The sequence below is a fragment of the Myotis lucifugus genome, unplaced genomic scaffold, assembly GCF_000147115.1.
Source record: "Myotis lucifugus unplaced genomic scaffold, Myoluc2.0 scaffold_22, whole genome shotgun sequence".
NCBI lineage: Eukaryota > Metazoa > Chordata > Mammalia > Chiroptera > Vespertilionidae > Myotis > Myotis lucifugus.
Genome location: NW_005871070.1, coordinates 6778462 through 6802838, shown reverse-complemented (window position 1 = coordinate 6802838; position 24377 = coordinate 6778462). Strand labels below are relative to the sequence as shown.

At 40.0% G+C, this 24377-nt stretch overlaps 1 protein-coding gene across 1 annotated transcript in view; it reads left to right on the top strand.

Annotated features, from left to right (window-relative positions):
- Positions 1-24377, top strand: part of AKAP6 (A-kinase anchoring protein 6) — a 373936-nt gene that overhangs the window by 123651 nt on the left and 225908 nt on the right. Inside the window, 1 exon segment of the mRNA XM_023751526.1 lies at positions 9187-9309. Within this exon segment, the coding sequence (XP_023607294.1) occupies positions 9187-9309 (123 nt within the window).

The following is a 24377-nucleotide window of genomic DNA, read 5'->3' as shown; positions in this document are numbered from 1 at the left end:
TTTATTGATTTTTTACAGAGAAGAAAGGAGAGGGATAGAGAGTTAGAAACATCGATGAGAGAGAAACATCGATTAGCTGCCTCCTGCACACCCCCTACTGGGAATGTGCCTGCAACCAAGGTACATGCCCTTGACCGGAATCGAACCTGGGACCCTTGAGTCCGCAGGCCGACGCTCTATCCACTGAGCCAAACCAGTTCGGCTGTTTTGTTTATTTTTAATTGAATTTACTAGGATGATGTTGGTTACTACAATTATCTAGATTTCAAGTGTACAGTCCTATAATACATCATCTGTATATTGTATTGTGTGTTCACCACCCCAAGTCAAGTCTTCTTTCATTACCATTTAGCTCCCCTTTACCCTCTTCTACCCCCCTCACCTCCCTTTCCCTCTGGTAATCACCATACTGTTATCTGTGTCTATGAGTTTTTATTTTATTTTGTTTAATCCCTTCATTTTTTTTCACCCAGCCCCCCAACCTCCCTCTCCTCTGACAGCTATCAATCTTTTCTTTGTATCTATGAGTCTATTTCTATTTTGTTTGTTAGTTTATTTTGTTCATTAGATTCCACATATAAGTGAGATCATATGGTACTTTTCTTTTTCTGATTTCTGCTTGGCTTATTTCACTTAGCATAATGCTCTCCAGGTCCATCCATGCTGTTGCAAAGGGTTAGAGTTCATATATATATATACCCTTTATTGATTTCAGTGAGAAAGGGAGAGGGAGAGAGATAGAAACATCAATGATGAGAGAGAATCATTGGTCTGCTGCCTCCTGCACACCTCCTACTGGGGATTGAGCACACACCTGGGCATGTACCTGACCAGGAATTGAAGCATGACCTCCTGGTTTATATGTTACTGCTCAACCACTGAGCCACACTGGCTGGGCTAGAGTTCTTTCTTTTTATGGCCAAGTAGTATTCCATTGTGTGAATGTACCACAGCTTAAGTCAATTAAATAAAAGATCAAATTGGAATTTGTTGATTGGGAATGGCTTTTAAAAATCACTTATCAAACCTTGGCTTTATACCAGGCCTTAAAGTGTATTTTCTCTTGAAATGCTCATAAAACCCAAGATGAATATTACTGTCCTTCTCTTGAGGTGAAGAAACTGAGGTTCAGAGACATTAAGTATGTCACTTAGCTTACACTGCTAGTAAGAGAGTGATGAATCCTGGAATCAAATTCAGTTTTGTCTGGTTGTAGCAATGGTTCTCTTCACATTATTCACACTGGTTCACAATTAACATTTCTTTTTCTTTTGATATACCCTCTCCAGCTCCTCACAGAATCACTCATTTAAATTTTTTCAACTTCTAATTTCTTCCAGGTACTTAAACAAATTGTTAGATCAAATGGCCTTTCATGATTTCATATGGTGCCAGTGGTGCTCTCTAGATTCAGGATTGAGTCCACCACCTTCTAGTAGTAAAGCATTGGGTAGATCTCCTCACCTCTCAGGGCCTCAGTCTTATAATCTATAACATGGGGATGATGGTAGCACTAACCTCAAAGGGTCTTTATGAGACCCACATGATCTATTGTTTGTAAAATACACTGAAAGGTCCTGGCACATAGTGAATGTTGTATGAAGATTGCGTACTATTTCAGCTAGAATTGTTCAGATGAGTTAACTCACAGACTTCTTTAATCTTGGAACACTAAGAAAGGAGTAAATACTTTTTATGGTTTAAAAGATTCAACAGCAGAGGCTGACCAATTTTCTTCATAAATATAGTGAAAATAGTTCACTTTTTTGATGCTTTTCAGCAGGTTCCTGTCTGAAGGCAGCTAACTTGATCTAGACTAGGTCAGACATCATCGCTCTATCTACTGAGAAGTATGAATCCTTTTGAGGGGTGAACACACACACACACACACACACACACACACACACATCCAGACAGCAAACATCAAAATAAATTAGCAGTTCAGGTGATTGGGTGAACTACTTTCTGAGAACCAAGGGCCATCTCTGTGATTAAACTGAGCCAAACTCATCTGTAATTGAGAATCGTTCAAGCATATAACGGCCTTAAGTTTTTGGTTTACATTTTCTGTAAATTAGAAAAGAAGTTTGCAGTGAATTTTGCTTGCTAAAAAGAAATCCCTCTTCTATTACCCTTACCCTAAGTATATGTTTCTTGTCAAGCATCTAGCCTGATCACAAATCCCTTTTCAGAAGAATTAACAGAAAATAGTGAATGTGAAGGAAGAACTCAGAGCATAGATCATTGTAACCTCAGTGTCAAAACTGTGGGACTAGAGGAAATGTTGCTTCTCCTTCATCTGGGCGGGATAATGTGTCTCCAGGAGCACTGTTTCTGCCATGAGAGAAACAGATTTTGGAGTGAGATACGGTTCAAGTCCCAACTCTGCCACTAGGGCAAATCACTCACATTCTTTGACCCTCAGCTTCCTCATCTGTAAAAGGACCATAATCAGTACCATTTCACAGACTTGTGGTGGCAACACAGTGTCTACTTCCTGTTGTATGTGCTCTCATTCCCCTGTTAGAGAAATAGTATTTAATTTCAGTTTGGTCTGAAAATTATGTAATTCTATAAAAAACTATGCCTAGGCTTTCAACTCTATAAGTCAGAGATCAGATCTCCTTTTGTACTATATCGTTGTTACCTGGTCTTCTATCTGGTGCAAGAAGGCTCTTCTTTTATTCCTGCTACACATGACCACCTTGCCCGCCCTCAGCTAGTTAACATACATTTGAGGATTAGATTATATTAAATTTACATCTGAGTCTTGGAAATAACCACACTCTCATGGCAGGTTAAGAATAGGAATCTCCCCATGATCTATATTTATTCACATGAGCTTTGTTGTAGGAGAGAACTAGGTAGGAAAATAAGTGAAATGATGGGTATTCTTGTTTTGTTTTGTTTTATTAATCCTCACCCAGGATATTTTTTCCATTGATTTTTAGAAAGAGTGGAATAGAGGGAGGGGGAAAAAGAGAGAGAGAAACATCAATTGGTTGCCTCCCACAAACAGGGCCCGCAACCCAGGTACCTGCCTCTGGCTGGGAATTTAAACTGCAACCTTCCAGTACACAGGCACCCTACCACTGAGCCATACTGGCCAGGATAAAATAGTGGGTATTCTTAACCTGCCATGAGAGTGTGGCTATTTCCAAGACTCAGATGTAAATTTAATATAATCTAATCCTCAAATGTATGTTAACCAGCTGAGGTCTCTAGCAAATTATTTTTCGCAAACCTCCAAGTGTACATGTGCATGCACTGTGACTGTGCTGCTTGGTCTTTAAATAGATTGATGCTTTAAAAAGTGTAAAAGTAAGATCTTCTTAAAGCACCTCAATAGGGAACTTTCAAAATGCAAATGATTTGCCAGTGGGAAGTGTATTGCCAAATGGTGGTAGCAGGGCTAAAAGCTGTTCCATTTTCTCCCACGTCGGATAACCAGGGTGTCTTTAGGGGTTGAATCCTGGTTTGGCTCCAATCAAGAGTTTACAGACTCTTGGAATATGTATCAAATATGAATATGGCAAGGGACCCATGAGAAGGAAACAATTAAGGGGGTGGCCTGCAAGGATTGGGGCCTGTGGACTGGGTCACCCTCAGTGTACCCCTGGAGAGCCTGGCACAGAGACAGACAACGGCAATGGAAGAGGCCTAGAAAGGGCACACAAGCAAGCTGGTGGTAGGAAATGTCAGGGGAGAGCCAGAGCAGAGAGGATGCATCAGCAGGGGTTTGAACAATGAAGGCTAAAATACGGCCTTTCAAAGGTGTGCGATTCAGCCCACAGCAATGAGTTGAATGTGCATAAAATATGCTTTTTGTGTAGTGTGACGGCAACATTGGATTGTGTCATGAAGGACATTAATTTTGTAATCATCTTTGACTCTCCAGGTAACCCAGAACATTGGAGAAACAAACACAGATAGGTCAAATACTAAGAATAGAAACAAAATTGGGTACAGACAGAATTCTGATACAGACAGAATACATTTCATAAGAAAATCCAGAGTGTCCCAACTCTTTATTTATTGTAAAAATTTTTCTCAAAATGATTAAAATCACTTGAATTCAGTAGGGGAGTACTTAGATATGCTTTATGTTCTGCGGAGATTTTTTTTTGCTGCAGTGGTATTTATTTTTTTATTCCCAGTTTTGTGCAGCAGTGCTTTAGACAGAGTAGGCACTTAAAAGAATGAATGAGTAACCACTGTTTGTTGTACTAGGATTTGCTCTGTATTACAGAATGAAACTTAGTACTTTTTCCCATTTTCCTATGTGGTTACGTACACCAGCCTCATTTTCTTTCATTCACACCACAAAGACTAGCAGAGCTTCTGAAAATGAGCATCATCTATTCTCTGTATGTGTCCAAGTGTGAATTCTCCTGCACATCGCATGGCTTGGTGTACTGAGTGGCACTTACTTGGTCTTTCTATGAAGAGCATCTCATGACATGAGGATAGTAGACAGTGCACTGTTCACTACACAGAGCATGAGTGATGGTACACACATTCAGGGTCTGGGAGGGGTGGAGAAATAGCAGTGGCAAAGGTATCCAGAATCAGATGGACTCCAATTTCCTTTGCTTTCATGATTTCTGCTTATATTCTTGTGGTCACACATATAAGCAGGAGAGGAGGTGGAAAGCTAAGATCTCCTTAAGAGGAGGAGTGTATAGCTTCTCATTGCAAGTTAAGAACAGGGATTTCTCAGTTTTATTGTGATTGATGAAACTCTTTAGCACTGGCAAGAACAGAGTTGAGAAAATGCGCAACAAATTGAGGATGGGATATAATTCAGAGGAAATGCAGAGTGAAGCCTTCAAAGGGCCTCTGTTTCTCTCTATCAGACAGCCTTGGTTTTGTGTCTGGCCAGGCTATGCAGAGAGATCATCCAGAAAGGTTCGCCTGGGTCCCATGGCTTTTGCCTAATCTACATCTCACAGATTTCAGCTATTTAATCATAATTCTGTTAGGAAATCTGAAACCCATTGTTTAATACTCTTTGGCTAAGACTAACTTTTGATGAGGTACCCATGTAATCACGTACACACACATTTTTTTTTTTTGAGGAAGAGAAGCTATGAATAGTTATATTTCAATAACATCTTTGACTATTTGTCTTTTTTGGATTTAACCAGTTGTTTCGAAAATAATTTACTTCCTGACTTAATTTTCCCCCAAACCAATTTATATATACAGATATAACAACTCAAGGCTAAATTCAATAGTAAAGGCTATTTAATACTATAAATACTATAAAAAACTATTTTCAACTCACAATTATCAACCATCTAGACTCTGATAGATTCTGCAGATGATAGATGATATTTCTTTTTTTCACTTTTAAATATTTTTATTTTTAAATTACAGTTGACATACATTATTATATTAGTTTCAGATGTATATCCCAGTGATTAGGCATTATATAACTTACTAAGTGATAAATCTCATACCTATCTGATAACATACATAATTATTAGAATATTATGAACTATATTCCCTATGCATACTTTCCATCCCTTGACTATTCTGTAATAACCAATTTGTGCTTCTTAATCCCTTCAACTTTTTCACCCATCCCTGCAATGCCCCTCCCATCTGGCAACCTTCAAAATGTTCTCTGTATCTATGAGTCTGTTTTTGTCTTGCCTGTTTGTTTATTTTGTTTTTGTTTTTTTGGATTCAATTGTTGATAGATATGTATTTATAGCCATTTTATTATTCATATTTGTTGCTGTTGTTGTTGTTGTTGTTGTTGTTGTTGTTCTTCTTCTTCTTCTTCTTCTTCTTCTTCTTCTTCTTCTTCTTCTTCTCCTTCTCCTCCTCCTCCTCCTCCTCCTCCTCCTCCTCCTCCTCCTCCTCCTCCTCCTTCTTCTTCTCCTTTCTTCTTCCAGAAGACCCTTTCATATTTCATGTAATACTGGTTTGGGGGGGATGAACTCCTTTAGCTTTTTCTTGTCTGGGAAACTCTTTATCTGGGAAACTCTTTATCTGTCCTTTGGTTCTAAATGATAGCTTTGGTGGGTAGAGTAATCTTCGTTGTAAGTCTTTGCTTTTCATCACTTTGAATATTTCTTATTAATCCCTTCTGGCCTGCAAAGTTTCTGTTGAGAAATCAACTGACAGTCTTATGAGAGCTTTTTTGTAGGTAACTAACTGCTTTTCTCTTGGTGCTTTTAAGATTCTCTTTGTCTTTAACCTTTGTCATTTTTATTATGATGTGTCTTGGTGTGAGCCTCTTTGGGTTCACCTTATTTGGGACTCTCTGTACTTCCTGGACTTATATGTCTATTTTCTTCATCAGGTTAGGGAAGTTTTCTGTCATTATTTCAAATAGGTTTTCAATTTCTTGCTCTCTGTCTTCTCCTTCCACACGTACATGATGCAAATGCTTGAAGTTGTCCCAGAGGCTCTTTATACTATACTCATTTTAAAAAAATTCTTTTTTCTTTCTGGTTGGGTATATTTTGCCTCCTTATATTCCAAATCACTGATTTGATTCTTGGTTTCATCCATCTACTGTTGATTCTCTGTAAATTATTATTTTTGAAATATTTATTGTTGAAAGTATTACATATATCCCCCTCCTCTTCCCCCATTGACCTCTTGTAGCCTGCCCCACCCACTGTCCCAGGCCTTCATCACCCTATTGTCTGTGTCCATGAGTTATGCATTAGACATACAAGTTCTTTGGTTGATCTCTTCCCACCCACCCACTTACCCCCACCATCTGTAAAATAGTCTTTATTTCTGTTATTGTAGCCTTTACTTCTGACTGTTTTTTTATAGTGTTGAGGTTCTCACTAAGTTCATTGAGTATCCTTATAACCAGTATCTTGAACTTTGCATGTAGTAGATTGCTTAACTCCATTTTCTTTAATTCTTTGTCTGGAGTTTTGTTCTGTTCTTTCATTTGGAACATGTTTCTTTGTCTCCTCATTTTGGCAGCCTCCTTATGTTCATTTCCTTTGGGTAGGGTGCTATGTCTCACAGGGTTGGTAGAGTGGCCTAATGTAGTAGGTGTTCTGTAGCATCTAGTAGCATAGTCTCCCCGATCACCCAAGCTGGGCACTCAAGGCGCACCCCACATGTGGACTGTGTATACCCTCCTTTTGTAGTTGAACCTTGATTGCTGTTGGCACATCAATGATAGGGATTTACCCTCAGGCAGATCATCTGTGACCACCAACCTCAGACCTCCAACCACTGTGGAGGATCAGCTGTGCAGGGTCCCACCCCACAGAGCAGGACTTACTTCAGCGTAGCTCTGGTGCCTGAGTCCACCCCTTGAGTGTGTCACTTATGGAGATGATTTGATGTGATCTGAAGCTGTCCACTGGGTGTGCTGGCTCTGGGTCCTCCTGTGAGGTACAGGACAAGGTGAATCATGATCTGTTTCTCCCCGAGACCACCTGGCATGAGCTACAAAGCAATCTGTAGATGGCTGCTACTTGTGCTGGACTTGGAGGTGCCAGGAGAGGCTAAGCTGTGAACCAAGGCTGGCTGTAGCTAGTGCCAGGCCTGGGTCCACTCAGCGAGAGGTATGAGGCACACTGAGACCAGATGCTGCTTGCTTGAGAGATTTTAGGAAAATCTTGCAGATGATATTGCTATAAGTCCATTTGGCCAGCAAAGGCGATCTTAATTTTTATCAGAATTTAATTATGAGAGTATCAATAATTAGAACTTAATTTTTAACAAACTAAGTATATGAGAAAGGGCAAAACTAATTACTTGGCATGGATTCTTAGCACTTAGAACAAGCTGCAATATGAGAAAATTAGAGATTTATTAAAAGGATGGGTGTGATTGTCCTGTGACACTTGGAAAACTTTGGATAGCATTTAGGATCATGGGAAAACACATGGTACACTATCACATGGTATGATGGACCTAACAGGCTGACAACACACCACACCAGAGAGTCGCTGGACAGTCAGATCTGACTCCCTGGGCCACCATGGCCACATCTCTGCTGTGTCCCCCTTTGACAGACAGGGATGTGTTTCTGAGTGTTATTAGTCTATCTTTCTCTTTACTACTCTTCTCAATGCTATTTGCTCTTTTCTAACAATTACTTTGAGGCCAATCTATTGTTTGAAGGGTTATGAGCCTTAAACTATATCTAGAAACCTTAATTACAAAATGTGGCTTCTGAGAACTGTGATAAAAAAATGAATCTTCAACTATTACTTCAGTATCAGGATATCCTGTTAAGCATTAAAAATATTATTCAAAATTAATCAAAAGGCAATTCTGAAAAAAAAAACCCACAAAAAAACACCACAGAAAAACACAGAAAAGCAGGTTAAGTTTAATAGGGAAGTAAGCATCCCAAACCATTTCCATGAGCACAAATGTCAAAACCTGTCTTTGCTCTTTTACACCTCCAGGTGGTGCTGTTTACTTAGACATGGGAAGCAGGCACCCACCCTCATTTCCTTGCCTTAGGTTCATGGCTGGGCTTTCAAAATAATTTCCATTTCTACAGATGTGTTCTTTTAAATGGTCAATAAATTTTTATAACCACTCTTTTAAAAATTGCAAGATTATTGTGATTTGTGCTGTCTGGGACACACCCAGAGCAGATGTTTACATTTGTTCATTGGTCCCTCCTTTTCTACTCTTCCTTGTTTCTCAGAACTCAGACTCAGTCACAGACATTCGGGCTGTCATTAGAACTCATCCAAGCCCCTTAAAACACCTATGTGACTTAAAAATAGATTTCTAATTCAGTTAAGTTAACTCAACTCTATAGGCTTCTGAGTAAAGAATACCATCTTCACGGAAATGTTTTTATCCCCCAAAGCCCATGAGTGTTCCTAGCAGACGTGACTTATTTTTTGATGAGGGGGCTTGTCGGACACCAGAAATGTTTTGATAATTTTAGCTCATCTTTACAATGACATCCTGGAGACCAATCCAAATTTCTCAGAAAAGTTTTCCTAGGAAAAAACTGAGAGGGAGCAAGGGATACCTTCTTTCCATTTTGGTAGATTTTAGTGGTAGGAATACTGGGAAATCTGTTCTACAGTGTGGAACTAGGATGGGAATGCAGTGTTATCAATTTTACCATCAGTAAGGTTTGGAATATTTAAGATTGGCTTTAAAAAATAGCGAACTAATGCTTTTCTTGTTCTTTCCTTTTTTCTTTCTTTTTTTCTCTTTTGTGACAAGGGGTTTGTAGACAAGCTGGATGAATTCATTCAGTGGTTAAATGAAGCCATGGAAACCACTGAGAATTGGACACCCCCTAAAGCAGAGACGGATAGCCTTAAACTGTACCTGGAGACACACCTGGTAGGCAAGATGGTGTTGCTTTTGCTGCTAGTCATGAAAGGATTTTGAGGCACTGCTTGTTTGTTTATGGAGGATATCAGTTTTATTTATCAGAAGTCATTATATGCTAATGAAACCAAGTTTTAATGGGGTAAACTGCAGCAACTGAAAATTTATAGGCATTTCAAATAAACCTATAAAATCTAAACCCTCCATATTTCAAGCTATTTTAAAAAAACATTTTCCAGAAAGATAAGTAATTACTTTAAAAATACCTTGGAAAATTTTAATAGGCCCTCACTCTCTAAAACAATGATTGAAGGTTTTCCCCTTCTTAAAAAAACATAAATGAAAGAGATAATTTTGATGACCATTCTAAGCTTTCTAGAATTCTTTTAAAATTAATGAACCTCTCATTATCAAGAGGGTCTACTTTATCTGTTCTACACTGGGTTATTTTAATAAAATATTTAAAACGATGATCTCCATCATTTTTGCTGCTATGTGGGTTTTCAGCATATAATTAATACAACTGTCATTACACTCGTCCCTGTGCAGAGGGAAAAGCATGGAGGGGAAGTGGGAAACACTTGGATGAATATGCTTCTGAATATGTTAGGAGCAAGAATTATAGACTGGGGGACATTTGATGAACCTCATGAGGTTTTTACTGAATGCTTCAAATGGCCGATATCAATTATGAAGGGGTGGATACCAAGTAGTGGAGTGTGATAAAGCATGAAGAAAAAGCACGTTGTCATAGGAAATGAAAATTCAAGCTTTAAGGATCTCATCTTTATTCCTTTCACCGATAGCATAAAATTGACAAAGGCAATGAACACAAATCCTTGGGTACCCAACTGTGGGGTAGATTTTCTGCCCCTCTTACACACGCAGAATATGGATTGAATAAGCATTGTGTGAGAGTCCTATATGTGTGACAGGTCGCAGGGTTTCAGGACTGCTCCCTGTGTTAGTGAGAGAATGAGAAAGAGGGAGAAGAAGACAGTGATATATATATATATATATATATATATATATATATATATATATATATATATATATATAGAGAGAGAGAGAGAGAGAGAGAGAGAATGCTTTAGGTTTTTGGTGCTTGCATTTTGTAGTGTTTTATATCATTGCAAGAAAAACAGTCTCAAAATCCTATTGCTGCATGCAAACAGTATTGTGGATGATAAAGAAAGACAAGACTGTGTGACAGAGGTTGAGTGTATTGTTTCCCTTTTTAGAGACCTGGGTTGATGGCATGTAAAATGCCAGTAACCTGTCCATCAGTAGATGAGTGGCTAACACAGCCATGGTACATTTATACAATGAAATACTACTTGTCCATAAAAAGGAAGAAACTTTTACCCTTTGCGACAGCATGGATGGACCTGGAGATTATTATGCTCAGTGAAATAAGCCAGTCAGAGAAAGACAAGTACCATATGATTTCACTCATGTGGAATTTAATGAACAAACTGAACTAACAAGCTAAATAGAGACAGACTCATAGATAGAGAGCAGGCAGACAGCGCTGGTGGGGGAGGGGACGTTGAGGTGTGTGGAGGGATTGAGCAAAAAAGAAAAAAAAAAAAGAAAAAAATGCCAGTAACCTTAAACACCCCTCTTGTACATGGATTTTAAAATACTGCCCTTAGTACTCAATTCCCTGTTGAGTTGAGCATTGATTTTTTTTAAAGAGGGCATTTCATAATAGCAAGATAAAGATATTCAGTGCTTTATAATGTAAATTATATTAATTAGAATGTCAACTTTTCACTGGCATTGTTCTGACAGAAATTCTAATCTGTGTTTAAACAGGAGTATATGAACTTTATTTCACATTAAGTGTGCTGTCTTAATTTCTCTTGACTTAATATTTTATGGGAAACACAGGTTTAGTTTTTGAGGTCCCAGAGGGCATGGGGACTTAAAGAGTGCCTCAACTCTTTTCATTGAAAGCCAGGTTAAGAGGGTGGGAACCAAGCTCTCCCTTCTCTTTGGGAATTGAGTGACATGGCCTTTTTATAACCAATGTTCTGTTCTCAAGTCTGTATTACAAATTTCTATTCCTTACTTGGCATCCCTGTGTTGGCCTCTGTTTCATTCTAGCCCAACACTATCCCCTAGAACTTTCTGCAGTGATGGGTATTTTATATTGCATTGTTCAATATGGGAGCCACTACCCACATTTATCTCCTGAGCACATGAAATGTGGCTACAGCAACTGGGGAAATGAATTTTTAATTCTAATTAACTTACATTTAAATTTCTACACGTGGCTTATAACTACCGTATTCTAGTCCTATAAATAGCAGCACTCTTTACAGCTGCCCATAATGGCTTGCAGACATTCTTCCTGGCCTCATAGTGATATTCTCATCCAAAATATGGAAACCATTATCCTCTGTGCTCTGGATCTCTCCATTAGATTCACAGCAAAGAGTCCTTCTTAAACTATCTGTCTCTTAAAGAATAAACTTGTTTCTGCCTTAAGATCAACACTTTCTTGAACCAGTTTTCTCCATGGTCATGTCTGATTGTACTGGTTTGACTATAGACAACATAGAAACAGCTGCTCTATCTCCACTGTGCAAATAGTGAGGGCGTACGGTGTCCAGGTCTGTGCACCACGGTTGGCCATAGTCTCGAATTTCACTTCTGAAATTATGAATGATGCTAACAGTTACTGAAGACCTAGTGGGCGTGGATTGCTACTGAGCAATACTTAAGAACAATGACTGAGTCACTGTTATACTGCATGCTGTGTCTGTTACTTGAGATACAGCCTGTGGTTTAAACATCTTTAGACTCCGAGTTACTCTGTGTCCCTACATTGTCTTCTGATTAATATTGTCATTTATATTTTTTATTGTATTTCCTTACTATGTTGCTGAGTTAATATCAAGTTATTCCTCTCAAAGGAAGACAAAAAGAGTACCTACATTACCATAAAGTATGTATAGAACTAAGCCTACATATTTATATTCCTTACTTCACCCTGCATAAGTCATTACTGCTCCTTAATGAGTGGGCAAGGGGTATTTGCAAGAGTATTCAGCATTCACAGATAGCTACATGAGTTTCTTTCAACATCTCTATAGATTCTATAATTTACATTAACCCAAAACATGTACCAGCCCCTGAGTTCAGCATTTTCTTCGGCTTAGTAATGTGTTAGAATAGTTGGCACCCTGCAATGTTCATTATAAAGAAAAATAAAAACAATACCAAAGTTGTACATTTATATTTTGATACTTAATTCAGTTATTTTCCATGACAGTAACCAAGGGTTTTTACCAATACAAATCAATTAAAGCTTCACAATACCTGTATGAGAGATGTGAAGGAGCTTTATTTTAACTGTAAGAAGTACTGTGAAATTGTGATGATACATCAATGATTTTCCATGATAATTAATCATCTGCCTGCAACCTGGCTGCTCCTTTCCAAAATACAATTCCTATCTTCCTAGAAAATGACATTTTCAGGAAAATGTCATTCTAGAAAGGTATTTTGTGAGTATTGAACTTATTGAACATTCCTCTTCTTTGAAAACCACTTTTCAAATAGCATTGTGTATATATGTTCTTATGGACTCCCTTCTTCCTCACCCTGTCCACATTTTAAAAATAGCTATATTAAGGTATAATTTAAAGTATACCATTTTACATATTCCCACAAACTGACAAATGTATAGTCCCACAAAACCATCACCACAATCAAGACCATGAACATGTCCATCACCTCCAAAAACTTCCCATGATCCTTTGAAATTCTTCCCTCCCTTCCTGCTGGCCTTTCTCCCATCCCTGAGCAATCAGATCTGCTTTCTGTTACTATTATATTCGTTTGTACTTTCTAGGACTTTACACAAATGGAACCAAACAATATGTACTCTCTATTTTTAGTGGGGGGGAGGTTTGGGGGAGTCTGGTTTCTTTCACCCAGCACACTTATTGCATGTTTTAATTCATTCATTTTTATTGCTGAGTAATATTCCATTGCATAGGTATACCACAATATGTTTATCCACTTATCTGTTGATAGAAATTTTAATTGTTTCCCTCACACTTGTTTTTATTGGCTAAAGAGGCAAACGTCAGCAAGAACTGAATTTGAGTAGAAGCATCATAAGTAGTTCTTGGCAGACTATTTAGATATTATTTCCCTTTAAGAGGATTTATAGTCTTCAGAGTTAGAGGACTTAAGAGCTTGTTTGGAGGTTCTAGCAGGGGAGTGCAGCTACTCATATACCCTTGACCAAAGACCGGTCTTCTCTTCTGGGGGGAAGGTCGTCTTCTTCAATCAGGGCACAGCTTTGGGAGGGGCGCACATGGCACATGGATCGGTGAGGGAGGAGGGGGACACCTGCCTACCCAGCCAGATCAGCTGAATCAACCCTGGTGATCAATGGGGTGATGTCACATCCAGATCGCCCTCACATCCCAGCAGAGCAGGACAGCAACTTCTCCCAGTTGAGATTTCAGTTCATGTCCCTTTGCTCCTGAGAAGATAACTCTGATTTTCCAAATAGTTCTACGTATGTTCAATCCACCAAATGGGCACCACATCATATGAAATCAATTGTAGGAAATCAAACCAAAAGGGTTTTCTTAAATCTATAGCTAATGAAAGTATCTGGTAGGAGAAACCAAAGCCAAATGGACACCAGAGAGCTATGCAAGGATTAGGAAAAGGAACCAACCACAGTGCTGGGCTTAAATTTGGGAGATAAATCTGCATAGGTCATGTTGGGCAACCATTAACCAAACACATAGAAATAGCCTTGGTAAAACAACATTCTTAATTCAATTTGATAAATGAGAGAATGTGGGGGAAATGGTGACAATGAGTTCATGTATATTAAGCACCCATGAGTTATTTCGGTGCCAGGAATACATGATGAATGAGTTAGGTTTCTAGCTTCCAAGGATTTCCGATCTAGGAAAGATGACCATAAATTAAATGTATTTATCTATAGACACATAAATGATTAATGTAATGCAATTTTGAGCAGTAAACTTCTTGTAGGATAAGCAAAGTACTGTTCAGAGCATAGAGAAAAAGTTTTATTGGTTCTTCTTGGAGGGTAGGGAAGGCTCATAGAGGTAATTTGATGTACACATCACAGGCCATATATGATGTGTTGGATAGACAGGGAAGGAGAGGAGATGGAAAGAAATTGTATGAGCAAGTCAGGGGGTGTGGAGAGCCATCTGGTGTGGCTGAGACTGCGTTGGAGTTTGGCAGGTTGGGACTGGGTGGTAAAGGAGATTGTTTTTGTAATGAACTGAACTGTTCCCTGGGGCCAATGGAAACTCACTGAAGGTTTGATTTGATTTTAAAACAGGAGAGTGACATGAATCAGTCACCAATTCCATGAGGTTAGGGTCAACTCAGCATAGATTAACTAGATGACGTCCATGAGAGAATAACTATGGACACAATGGAAAATGGTCTCAGTATAGCATTGGAAGGATATGAGTTTCTTTAAATGGATTTTTTTTTACTATTATTTACTAACTATAACACAAAATTATAAAGGTAAATAAGGAGAGTATAAAAATGTAGACAGTCAAAAGTAAGCCTTCCACCTTTATCCCCTCAGTTACAAATTCTCCTCTCCGCAGGCAACCACTGTTCCTTGTTTCTTTATATCCTTTCAGAGCTATTTTGAGCATTTAAAAACAAATGCATATTGTACTTAACTTTGTTTCCTCAATTTACACTATCAGTAATTCAGGATCAGTGTAGAACTGCAATATTCTTTTGAGTGGCTGCAGAGTGTTCTGTTTATGGATATGCCATAACTTATTTAACCAGTCCTCTATTGAGAAAAACTTAGGTTTGCGTCTTTTTCAATTACAAACAGTGTTCCAGTGAATATCCTTGGATATTCACCATCTTGCATAGTAGAATTATATCCTTAGAATAAATACCTTACATATGAAGATTCTGGGTGAAAGATTATACACATTTAATATTTCCATGTATTGCCAAATTGTTCTTAAGAGAGATTGTACCAGTTTATACTCAGCATGCACGAGAACGTGAATTACTGTACATCCTTGCCATTGGAGATTGTTATCACACTGATTGAGATTTGTTCTCGTGATAGTTACAAATGGCATCTCATTGTAGTTTTGTTTGTATTTTGTGTGTTTTAAGGGGAGTTGAACACCTCTTCATATTTTTAGGAGTCATTTGTATTTTCTGAGAACCACCTGCTCATATTCTTAGCCTATTTTTCTGTTGGGTTGTTGGCATTTTGCTTCAGGATTTATCGGAGCTTTACATATATATATATATTAAGGAAATGACTTCCTTGTCTATGGTGTGAATAAAAAATGCTTTTAAGAGAAACTATTTTGGGGATTTGGTTCCAAAAGAACATGGATATCTTAGTGCTTTGAGGAATCTAAGGTTAGGCAGACCTGAAGGCCAGGCTGATAAGCATGTAACAGGTTTCTGCCCCTGGCAAAAGCATGCCTGGATTCCAGTACTGCAAAGACCAGGATGTTCTCGGGAGTTTGCTTACTTAGTCAGGGCTGCCACAAGCCTAAGATTGGGGAAGCTACTGTTGAATGAGTGAATTTGATCTCCGAGCAGTGAAAGAAATGGAGAGGGTGTGTGTCACAGGTAGGTGGGCGGTAGATAAGAACAGAGTAGAGGAAATAGCTGAGATAGAGAGGCATAGATTGGAGAGACTTAGCAACAGGTCTCCCTTTATAAATTTATCTTTATTGTTGAAAGTATTACAGATATCCCCCTTTTTTCTTCATTGACTACCTTCCCCGCTCCCCAGGTTTTCACCAGACGGTTGTTTTTGTCCATGGGCTATGCATATATGCATACAAGTTCTTTGGTTAGTTCTCTTTTTAAAAAAATATATTTTATTAATTTTTTACAGAGAAGAAGGGAGAGGGTTAGAGAGCTAGAAACATCAATGAGAGAGAAACATCAATCAGCCATCTCCTGCACACCTCCTACTGGGGATGTGCCCACAACCAAGGTACATGCCCTTGACCGGAATCGAACCTGGGACCCTTCAGTCCACAGGCCAATCTGGTTAGGGCTAGTTCTCTTTTTGATGCACTACCAACTTCTGTTTCACCTTCCCTGGCTTCCACCGAGGCTACTAATGTCCTTGAGAACAGCACAGGAAGACCCGCTGTCCCATAGCCGGCAGATCTGACCAAGACTTGAATGTATCTGAGGGTGTAGAAATGGGCTGAAAGCTTCTCTGCCTGTGTGTGGAGTGGGACTGATGCTCCAGGGCCCTTCTAGGGTGTGTGAAACCAGGGAATGGGAACCATGCAAGCAGTATTTACATAAAAAAGACGCAGCAGATGTTACAAGAGCTTAGTGACCATGGGGGCTTGTGCTAAAGGTAGAGCAAACTTTACACAACTGCTTCTGTAATTATGGGACTTAGTTAAAGAAAAACAAAATTTTTTCACCGGAAAAAATTCAAACTGTATAAAAGAGCATAAAATTCAAAGTGAAAAGCGTACCCTCCCTTGTGTAACCAACATAAACCAGTTGTTCTATATCCTTTTGGATCTTTTTATGTAAAAGTGCATAAATTTAAGGATTTTTAATTCATATTATATATACTTTTCAATGACTTGTCTTCGTATCTAAACATATCTCAGATATCCTTCTGTTAGTACACGATGATCTGCACATTTTAGCATCTTCTTAATATTTTATTGTGTGGATGTGCCACAGTTTATTTAATCATTCCCATGATGATGGCCATTTAAGCTGTCTCCTTATTTACGCTTTTGTAAATAATACTGCAATGAGCATCCAGGTGATTTTAACACTAGCTGAGTGAAAGTCTTTTCTTGGGCCCAATTGTGTCTCATCTACAGCAGCAACTCAAAGCTTGCATGTAATGAGAGTCTGTCATACTTTAGGGACAGCTTTTGCTGTCCTAAAAAGCGATTTAAGGTCCATGTATGTGTGTGTACAGAGGTTTGAGTTTGTGTTTATCGGGGCAACTTTTAAGACCATCTTCCAAAATTTTGTTGTTCATTTTAGGATTGGCACCTGCAATTTGAGGTGGGTAGCACAAGGGGGCAGAAAGCACAAAAATCCTGCAGACAGTGCTTGGTACCCTTGAAGGGCTTGGTACCCTTGAAGGGCTTGAAAATTTCCCCCTATTTTCATTACAAAAGCAGATTGGATTAAACTGATATTGTGCCTAGTTAACAAAATCTCAGGACAGATATTTTCATGCATTTAGATCTTCATGTTATATCATATTTTTTATTAAATAGCTTTCATTCGTATTAAAAGAAAAACACTGTACTTCTCACAGTATTTAGCCATACAAGTAAGGTTCCTCAAATACATTCATCTGTTTTTATTTTGCTTGCCCTCCTATCTCCAACTCTGCTCCATTTTCCATTCCTTGGAGTTAAAACAGGCTTTGCTTTCTCCGACGTCCCGCTACCCGCCTCTTCCTGCCTCTCTTTCTCTGCTGAGATGATAGGCAAGTTTGGCCCAAACAGGTTGTCTCACAAGATCAGCAGCTGCCATGAGGCTGTACCACTCTGTGAAAGGGAGGCCCTTGTCAGACTTCAAAAGCCTGAGCTATAAAAGGCGAAGGATTTATAAGGTCTGAAGAGAAACCCGAGTATTATGCTAAGCGAAATAAGCCAGTCAGAGAAAGATAAATATCACATGATCTCACTCATTTGTGGAATATAATGAACAACATAAACTAAGGAACCAAAATAGAACCAGAGTCATAGAAGCATCGAACAGACTGTCCAGCCTATGAGGGAAGGCGTAGGTGAGGGGTAAGAGATCAGCCAAAGGACTTGTATGCATGCATATGAGCATAACCAATGGACACTGACGGGGGGGGGGAGGGGGGGGGGAGGGCGGGGCGGGGGGCGGGGGACGGATAGTGGTGGTGAGAGCACATGCTGGGGGGTGGGGGTGGCTGGGGAGAGGTCAATGGGGAAAAAAGGAGACTCATGTAATACTTTAAACAATAAAGAATTTAAATTAAAAAAAAGCCTGAGCTGTGTGAGTCTGGCTGCGGCCTCCCAGCCTCACTAAGCAGGGCAGGACCTCGGAGCCGTGAGGTTCCCTTTGCTTGTCCCTCTTAGTTCCCATTAGTTTAAGGAAAGTAGCTGAGAGTTCAGTAGGAAGCATTACTTCTCTTTGGGGGTTTAGAAATACTTAGCTCCTAGCCTTGCCTTACCCCCTTTGGTGGCTTGGGAATGAAAGATCTGTTGGGAATCTAAAGCAGGCAGGCATTTTGAGAGGTGGATGTGTGGGGACAGGAGGCTTGTTTTGGACATGTGAGAAGTCCCGGACCAGATTTCTTACGCATATAGCTCTACTTCTGTGTCTCTAGGAGGCGCCTAGTGTAGTCTTCCCTTTTCATTTAAAAAGGATCCCTGTACTATTCAAAGCACCGGGGAATATGCTTTATGCCTGATTCAGTTTATGGACTCCTAGGCCATAATATTCAGCAATTCTGATAATTTTGCAAATTGTTGGTGCTAATTTATTAATTTGGACTAACTTATCACACTTTATTTAGTATTCTTTTTAGGATGTAATGAATGTTTTAAATTAGAATGCCAGGGAAACACTGCATTTATTAAATACTTCCCATTGAGGGCGGTGCTATGCTAAGCACTGAGAGAGTTTGCAGACTGGCCTTGCACTCTGAGGGTCCATGCTCAGGCTAAAGCACTCACATGAGCCAGGGGCTGTCACCTACCATCTCTCTCCCTGTGTGAACCCCAGTGCAGATCCTACTTATCCATAGTGTTACATGGAATTTTGGAATCTTGAAACAATTTATCTGATATAAATGATATTAAGGTAAAAGAGTTAGGCCTGAAACAGATCTTTACATTAGCCAGAAAGATGCCTGTCATATCTACTGAAGGTTGTTGTGAAGATCAAAGAAACACATTATATGTGAGGATGGTTTGTTCATTTGCGGGGAGTCATACACATCTTCCTTTGAGACCTGAGAACATGTGGTATAAGAAGCTCAGGTGTTTCTAGAGATGTTGAATTTCTCCCCATCCACCTTTCACTGAACAATTCACCTGTGACTGTTACCTACTTGAGGGACAGCTTGTGTCTCTTGGGTGTCTCCTATGATATTCAGCCTTGTTCATGACAATAGTTACTACAGATATCTGCTAAATGAACAAATGCATTTGTAAAAGCAGTGTTACAACCATTACAGACAGCAAATTATAATATTATAACTCATTAAACAGTAACTGAGAATGTCTGCTAATTAAATTATTTCCTCTAGCCTGGCCAGTGTGGCCTGGTTGAGCATCGACCCAGGAACCAATTCCTGGTCAGGGCACATGCCCGGGTTGCAGGCTCCATCCCCAGTAGGGGTGCATGTGGAAGGCAGATGATTGATGATGTTCCTCTCTCATCGATATTTCTATCTCTCTATCCCTTTCCATTTTTCTCTCTCTAAAAATCAATAAAAACTTATTTTTAAAAATTATTTCCTCTCCTATTTCAAACCAAAATGGACTCTGGTCACAGAGCTTTCTGGGTCTTGTATGGTATGTTTGTAACAAGAAAAACAGCTATAGAGGGGACAGAAAGAAATGCTTTCTTCTGTTGGCAGGAAGTAATTCATCTCCTATGGCCAAAACACAGGGAAAATAAAAATGCTAACTCAGATATTAGAAAGGTTAAAAAAATTCCACAGGTTAACATTACCATTTCAAATATGAAGACTATATGACTAGACAGGATGTTAATGACTTGATATTAGAAAATTTATTAAATTTACTTTAAAAGCAGTTTAGTTCCTCCTTTCAAATGCATGAAGTATGTGAGTTGGAATAGATCTGCCCCAGGCTGCCAAACAAATTTTTAATGGAATTGGAGTCCTTCTGGGATTGTCCTAAATCCACATAATATTCTTAAGTCCTGGTTTATGCACTGGGACCTTTAGATTAGCAGATGTACGTGTGAATAATATGCTTGTATTCATCCATCACCTTGGTGACTCCACCTCTGTAGGGGCTGTTGCACATCAATTATCCCACCACAGGGGGTCCTGTGAGATTCTGGCCAGCACTGACCTCCTTTCAATCAGGCCTCAGGGCAGTGTGTTCTGGAAGTCGAATGGTCCCTTTAGACAAAACCTCTGAGAATCCATTGGGCCCGATGTGGCCATGCTGGGAAGTCAATGTGATTACCTGTGCCAGGTGTGGGGGCAGCATTCAGAAAAACAAATGGAAATTTGCTCACTAAGGAGCACCATCAACATTCAGCATCTCTCCCATCTATCTAATTATTTCATAAAATATTAGCAAAGTCAAGTTTAGTAGCATACATTTACCTTTCTTACAAAAAAGCTTATTTGTTTGAAAGAAATTATGGTTTGTTGAAAGATTTAAATTCACTTTCAAATACTTGGAAATGTTTCTATTATTTGAGGTTTCAGAAAGAAAGTCTACTCAGAAGAATGGAGATTTTTCTCTTTTTATCTTAATACCTTTTTCCCCACCAAGAAAACAAAGTTTTTATAATGCTTATCTTTTCTTTTCCTTTTTTATTAAATTTTATTGTTGAGATTATTACAGATGTCCCCCCTCCCCCATAAGTCCCCTCCACCCGGTTCCCACCCCGCCCCAGGCTCTCACCACCCTATTGTCTTTATCCATAGGTAATGCATACATGCATATAAGATCTTTGTCTAATCTCTTCCCACACCCCCCACAGCCCCTTCCCTCTGAGAATCGTCAGACTGTTCCATTTCCATGCCCCTGATTCTATTCCATTCACCAGTTTATTCTGTTCATCAGATTTTGTATTCGTTTGAATTTTAGATTCAGTTGTTGATAGATATGTATTTGTTGTCACTTTGTTGTTCATATTTTTAATCTTTACCTTTCTCTTCGTCTTCCTCTTCTTAAAGAATACCCTTCAGCATTTCATATAATACTGGTTTGGTGGTGATGAACTCCTTTAGTTTTTTCTTGTCTGTGAAGCTCTTTATCTAACTTTCAATTCTGAATGATAGCTTTGCTGAGTAGAGTAATCTTGGTTGTAGGTTCTTGTTATTCATCACTTTGAATATTTCTTGCCACTCCCTTCTGGCCTACATAGTTTCTGTTGAAAAATCAGCTGACAGTTGTATGGGCACTCCCTTGTAGGTAACTAACTGCTTTTCTCTTGCTGCTTTTAAGATTCTCTCTTTGTCTTTTGCTCTTGGCATTTTAATTGTGATGTGTCTTGGAGTGGTCCTCTTTGGATTCCAGGCTGGTGCTGGTGCTGGGTCTTGGGGCTTTTATTGATAGGTTTGGGGCTCCCTGACCCAGCTGCAGCTTGCTTGACAGGTTTTTAGCCTGATAAAGGATAGGCTGTTCATATGCAAAAGCCACTGTATACAGTTTGGGTGGGGTTGTAAATCGGGTAGGGCAGGGTCTCAGGAAATCACCAGGTTGGAGCAGACAGAAATGGCTGCCAGTCAGCCCTGCAATGGGGCGGTCCCAGCACGGGAACAATGACCACTGTGAGCACCTCCATCTGGAAGAAAGCCGCCCCCGAGTTCCTACCCAGATGCCAGACAGTTCAGTTTCTCCTTGTATGTGTCTGGGTCCCCCAGAGCCTTGCCCAGCACTGAAGCTTAGAGGAAGCGGGAGCTTGTAAGTTCAGTTCGTGGTGCTGGCCTTTTAAGAGGAACAGGTAGGTCTCCAGCAGCCTGTGTGTCACTCAGCCCCAATCTGCACTGGTTTTTACAGCCCGTAGTCCTTATTGCCCGTAGGGACTTCTTTCCCCAGCTCTGGAACCCTGGGCTGGGGGTCTGGTGTGGGGCTGGGACCCCTCACTCCTCCAGGTGGCCCCTGCAGAGGCAATCTCCCTCCTGATTAAAAAAGCGGCACATGTGGGTGCCAGACCAGCCTGTTCTGCGCCTCTGCACCTCCTACCAGTCTCAGTGTGCTTTCTTCTTTACTTCTCTAGTTGTAGGACTTCCATTCAGCCAGCTTTCCACTGGTTCTGGATGATGGTTCTTCTGTATTTCAGTTGTAATTTTGATGTGATTGTGGGAGGCAATGAGTACAGGCATTTACCTACACAGCCATCTTGGTTCTCTTAATGCTTATCTTTTTTTTTTTTAAAAAAAGAATGTTTTTATTGATTTTATAGAGAGAAGAACGGAGGAGAGAGAGAGAAATATCAGTCAGTTGCCCCCCGTGCCCATCCTGACCAGGGATGAAACCCACAACCTGGTATGTGTCCTGGCCAGGAATCGAACTTGTGACCTTTTGGTGCATGGAATAATGCTCAACCAACTAAGCCGCACTGGCCAGGGCTAGTGCTTATGTTTTTATAATAAACTTGGAACTTCTTTCTCAAGAGTACATAGTACTTTTAATTTTTTTAAGCTTCTGATATTATACCCAGAGGTGTATTGTGTATTGTTATAATTAATAAATCAATGACAAATGTAGCCACTTCATCTTGTTGGGGAGATACAAAATTGTGATGGTGGCTGACCATTTATTTAATTATGTGGTAAGTACCATATGAGAGAGTAAAGTTAAATTGATGATTTGGGCTATCTCAGCCAGGGTACAGTTTATATGGCAATTACACCAGGATCATCTAAGTGTAATTGGCAAGTAATTTTGTAAGTGAAGGAACATGACAGCTCATTTACATGGTGTTCACTGAGTAAAATTTGGGGACATTTATCAACTACCTCCAAGTGAACAGTGATTGCACCATGGGCAGTTTGAAAGCTCCATGGAAGGTTTTGGGAATGAATCTCTGTTCATTTGTTCCCTAAATGTTTGTTAGGTGTGTGCTGTGCACCAGGGACTGTCCAAGGCACTAAGAATACAAAAATGAGTGAATAGTTCTACTCTCAAGGAACCCATGGGTGGCATGCAGACACATAATCAATAGTGATACAACAGTGTAGAAGGTAGAGGTGTGAGCTCCATGCAGGTATTGTGGATGCTGAGGAGGGGAAACTTGGGTGATAGAAGATGGTCAGGGAAAACCTGCTAGAGTGGCTGACACCTGAGATGAATTTTAAAGAACGAAGCAGGGCTGCCCTGGCTGGGTGGCTCAGTTGGTTGGAGCTTCGTCCCATACACCAAAATGTGGCAGGTTCGATTCCCGGGCAGGTTTGATCCCTAATTGGGGCACATATGAGAGACAAGTAATTGATGTTTCTCACATCTATATTTCTCTCTCTCTCTCTCTCTCTCTCTCTCTCTCTCTCTCTCTCTCTCTCTCCCTTGCTCTCTCTCTAAAAATCAAGAAAAACATACCCTCAGGTGAGGATAAAAAAAGAAAGAAAGAGAAAAAGTAGGGCTGAGCCAGGGGGAGGGGAGAAGGGCTTTACAGGCAGAGGTGCTGGCGGAACAGAATCTTGGAGGAGCAGGATGGCTGGTGTGAGCCAGAAGCTCGAAGCAGTTCAGACACACTTCAAGGCAGACATGGGGCCTGAGGAGCAGACTTGGCTGGGTCGTAGAGGGCCCTATAGGTCATGCTAGAGGCTGGACCTTATTCTTCATCCTTGGGAAGCCCTGGGAGACTTTAGGAAGAGGAGCATCCTTTTCAGAGTTGTTCTATAGACAGACCATTCTGTGTACTAACTGTCTTTATTGGGCTCTTATGATATGACAGGCTTTGTTCTACAAATATCAAGGCATTCATCCTCACAGCAGCCCTATGAAGCTGATACTAGCATTTCCCCCTTTTATAGAGGAAAAAACTGAATATTCAGCAGTTTCTCAAAGTTGCACAATGGGTGATGGAGGAGCCAGGATTTGAATCCAGGCTATCCATCTCCAGAGCCCATGCTTGTCACCATCGCTCTGCACCGTGCCGTAGCCCCTTGACACAGTCCACTGGAACTCCCTGTTTCTAAAATGAACACCCCTCACCCACCCATTGGCCTGTGAGTCCTGTGAGGTCAGGGACTGTATTTATCACGTTCATGCTACATTCTGCCAACCAAGGACAATATCTGTACTGTCATAGGCTTGTCACAAAGAAGGAGTAAATGTAGTTTGAGGGGTCATGACTGGAGGCTGCCAAAGTCAACC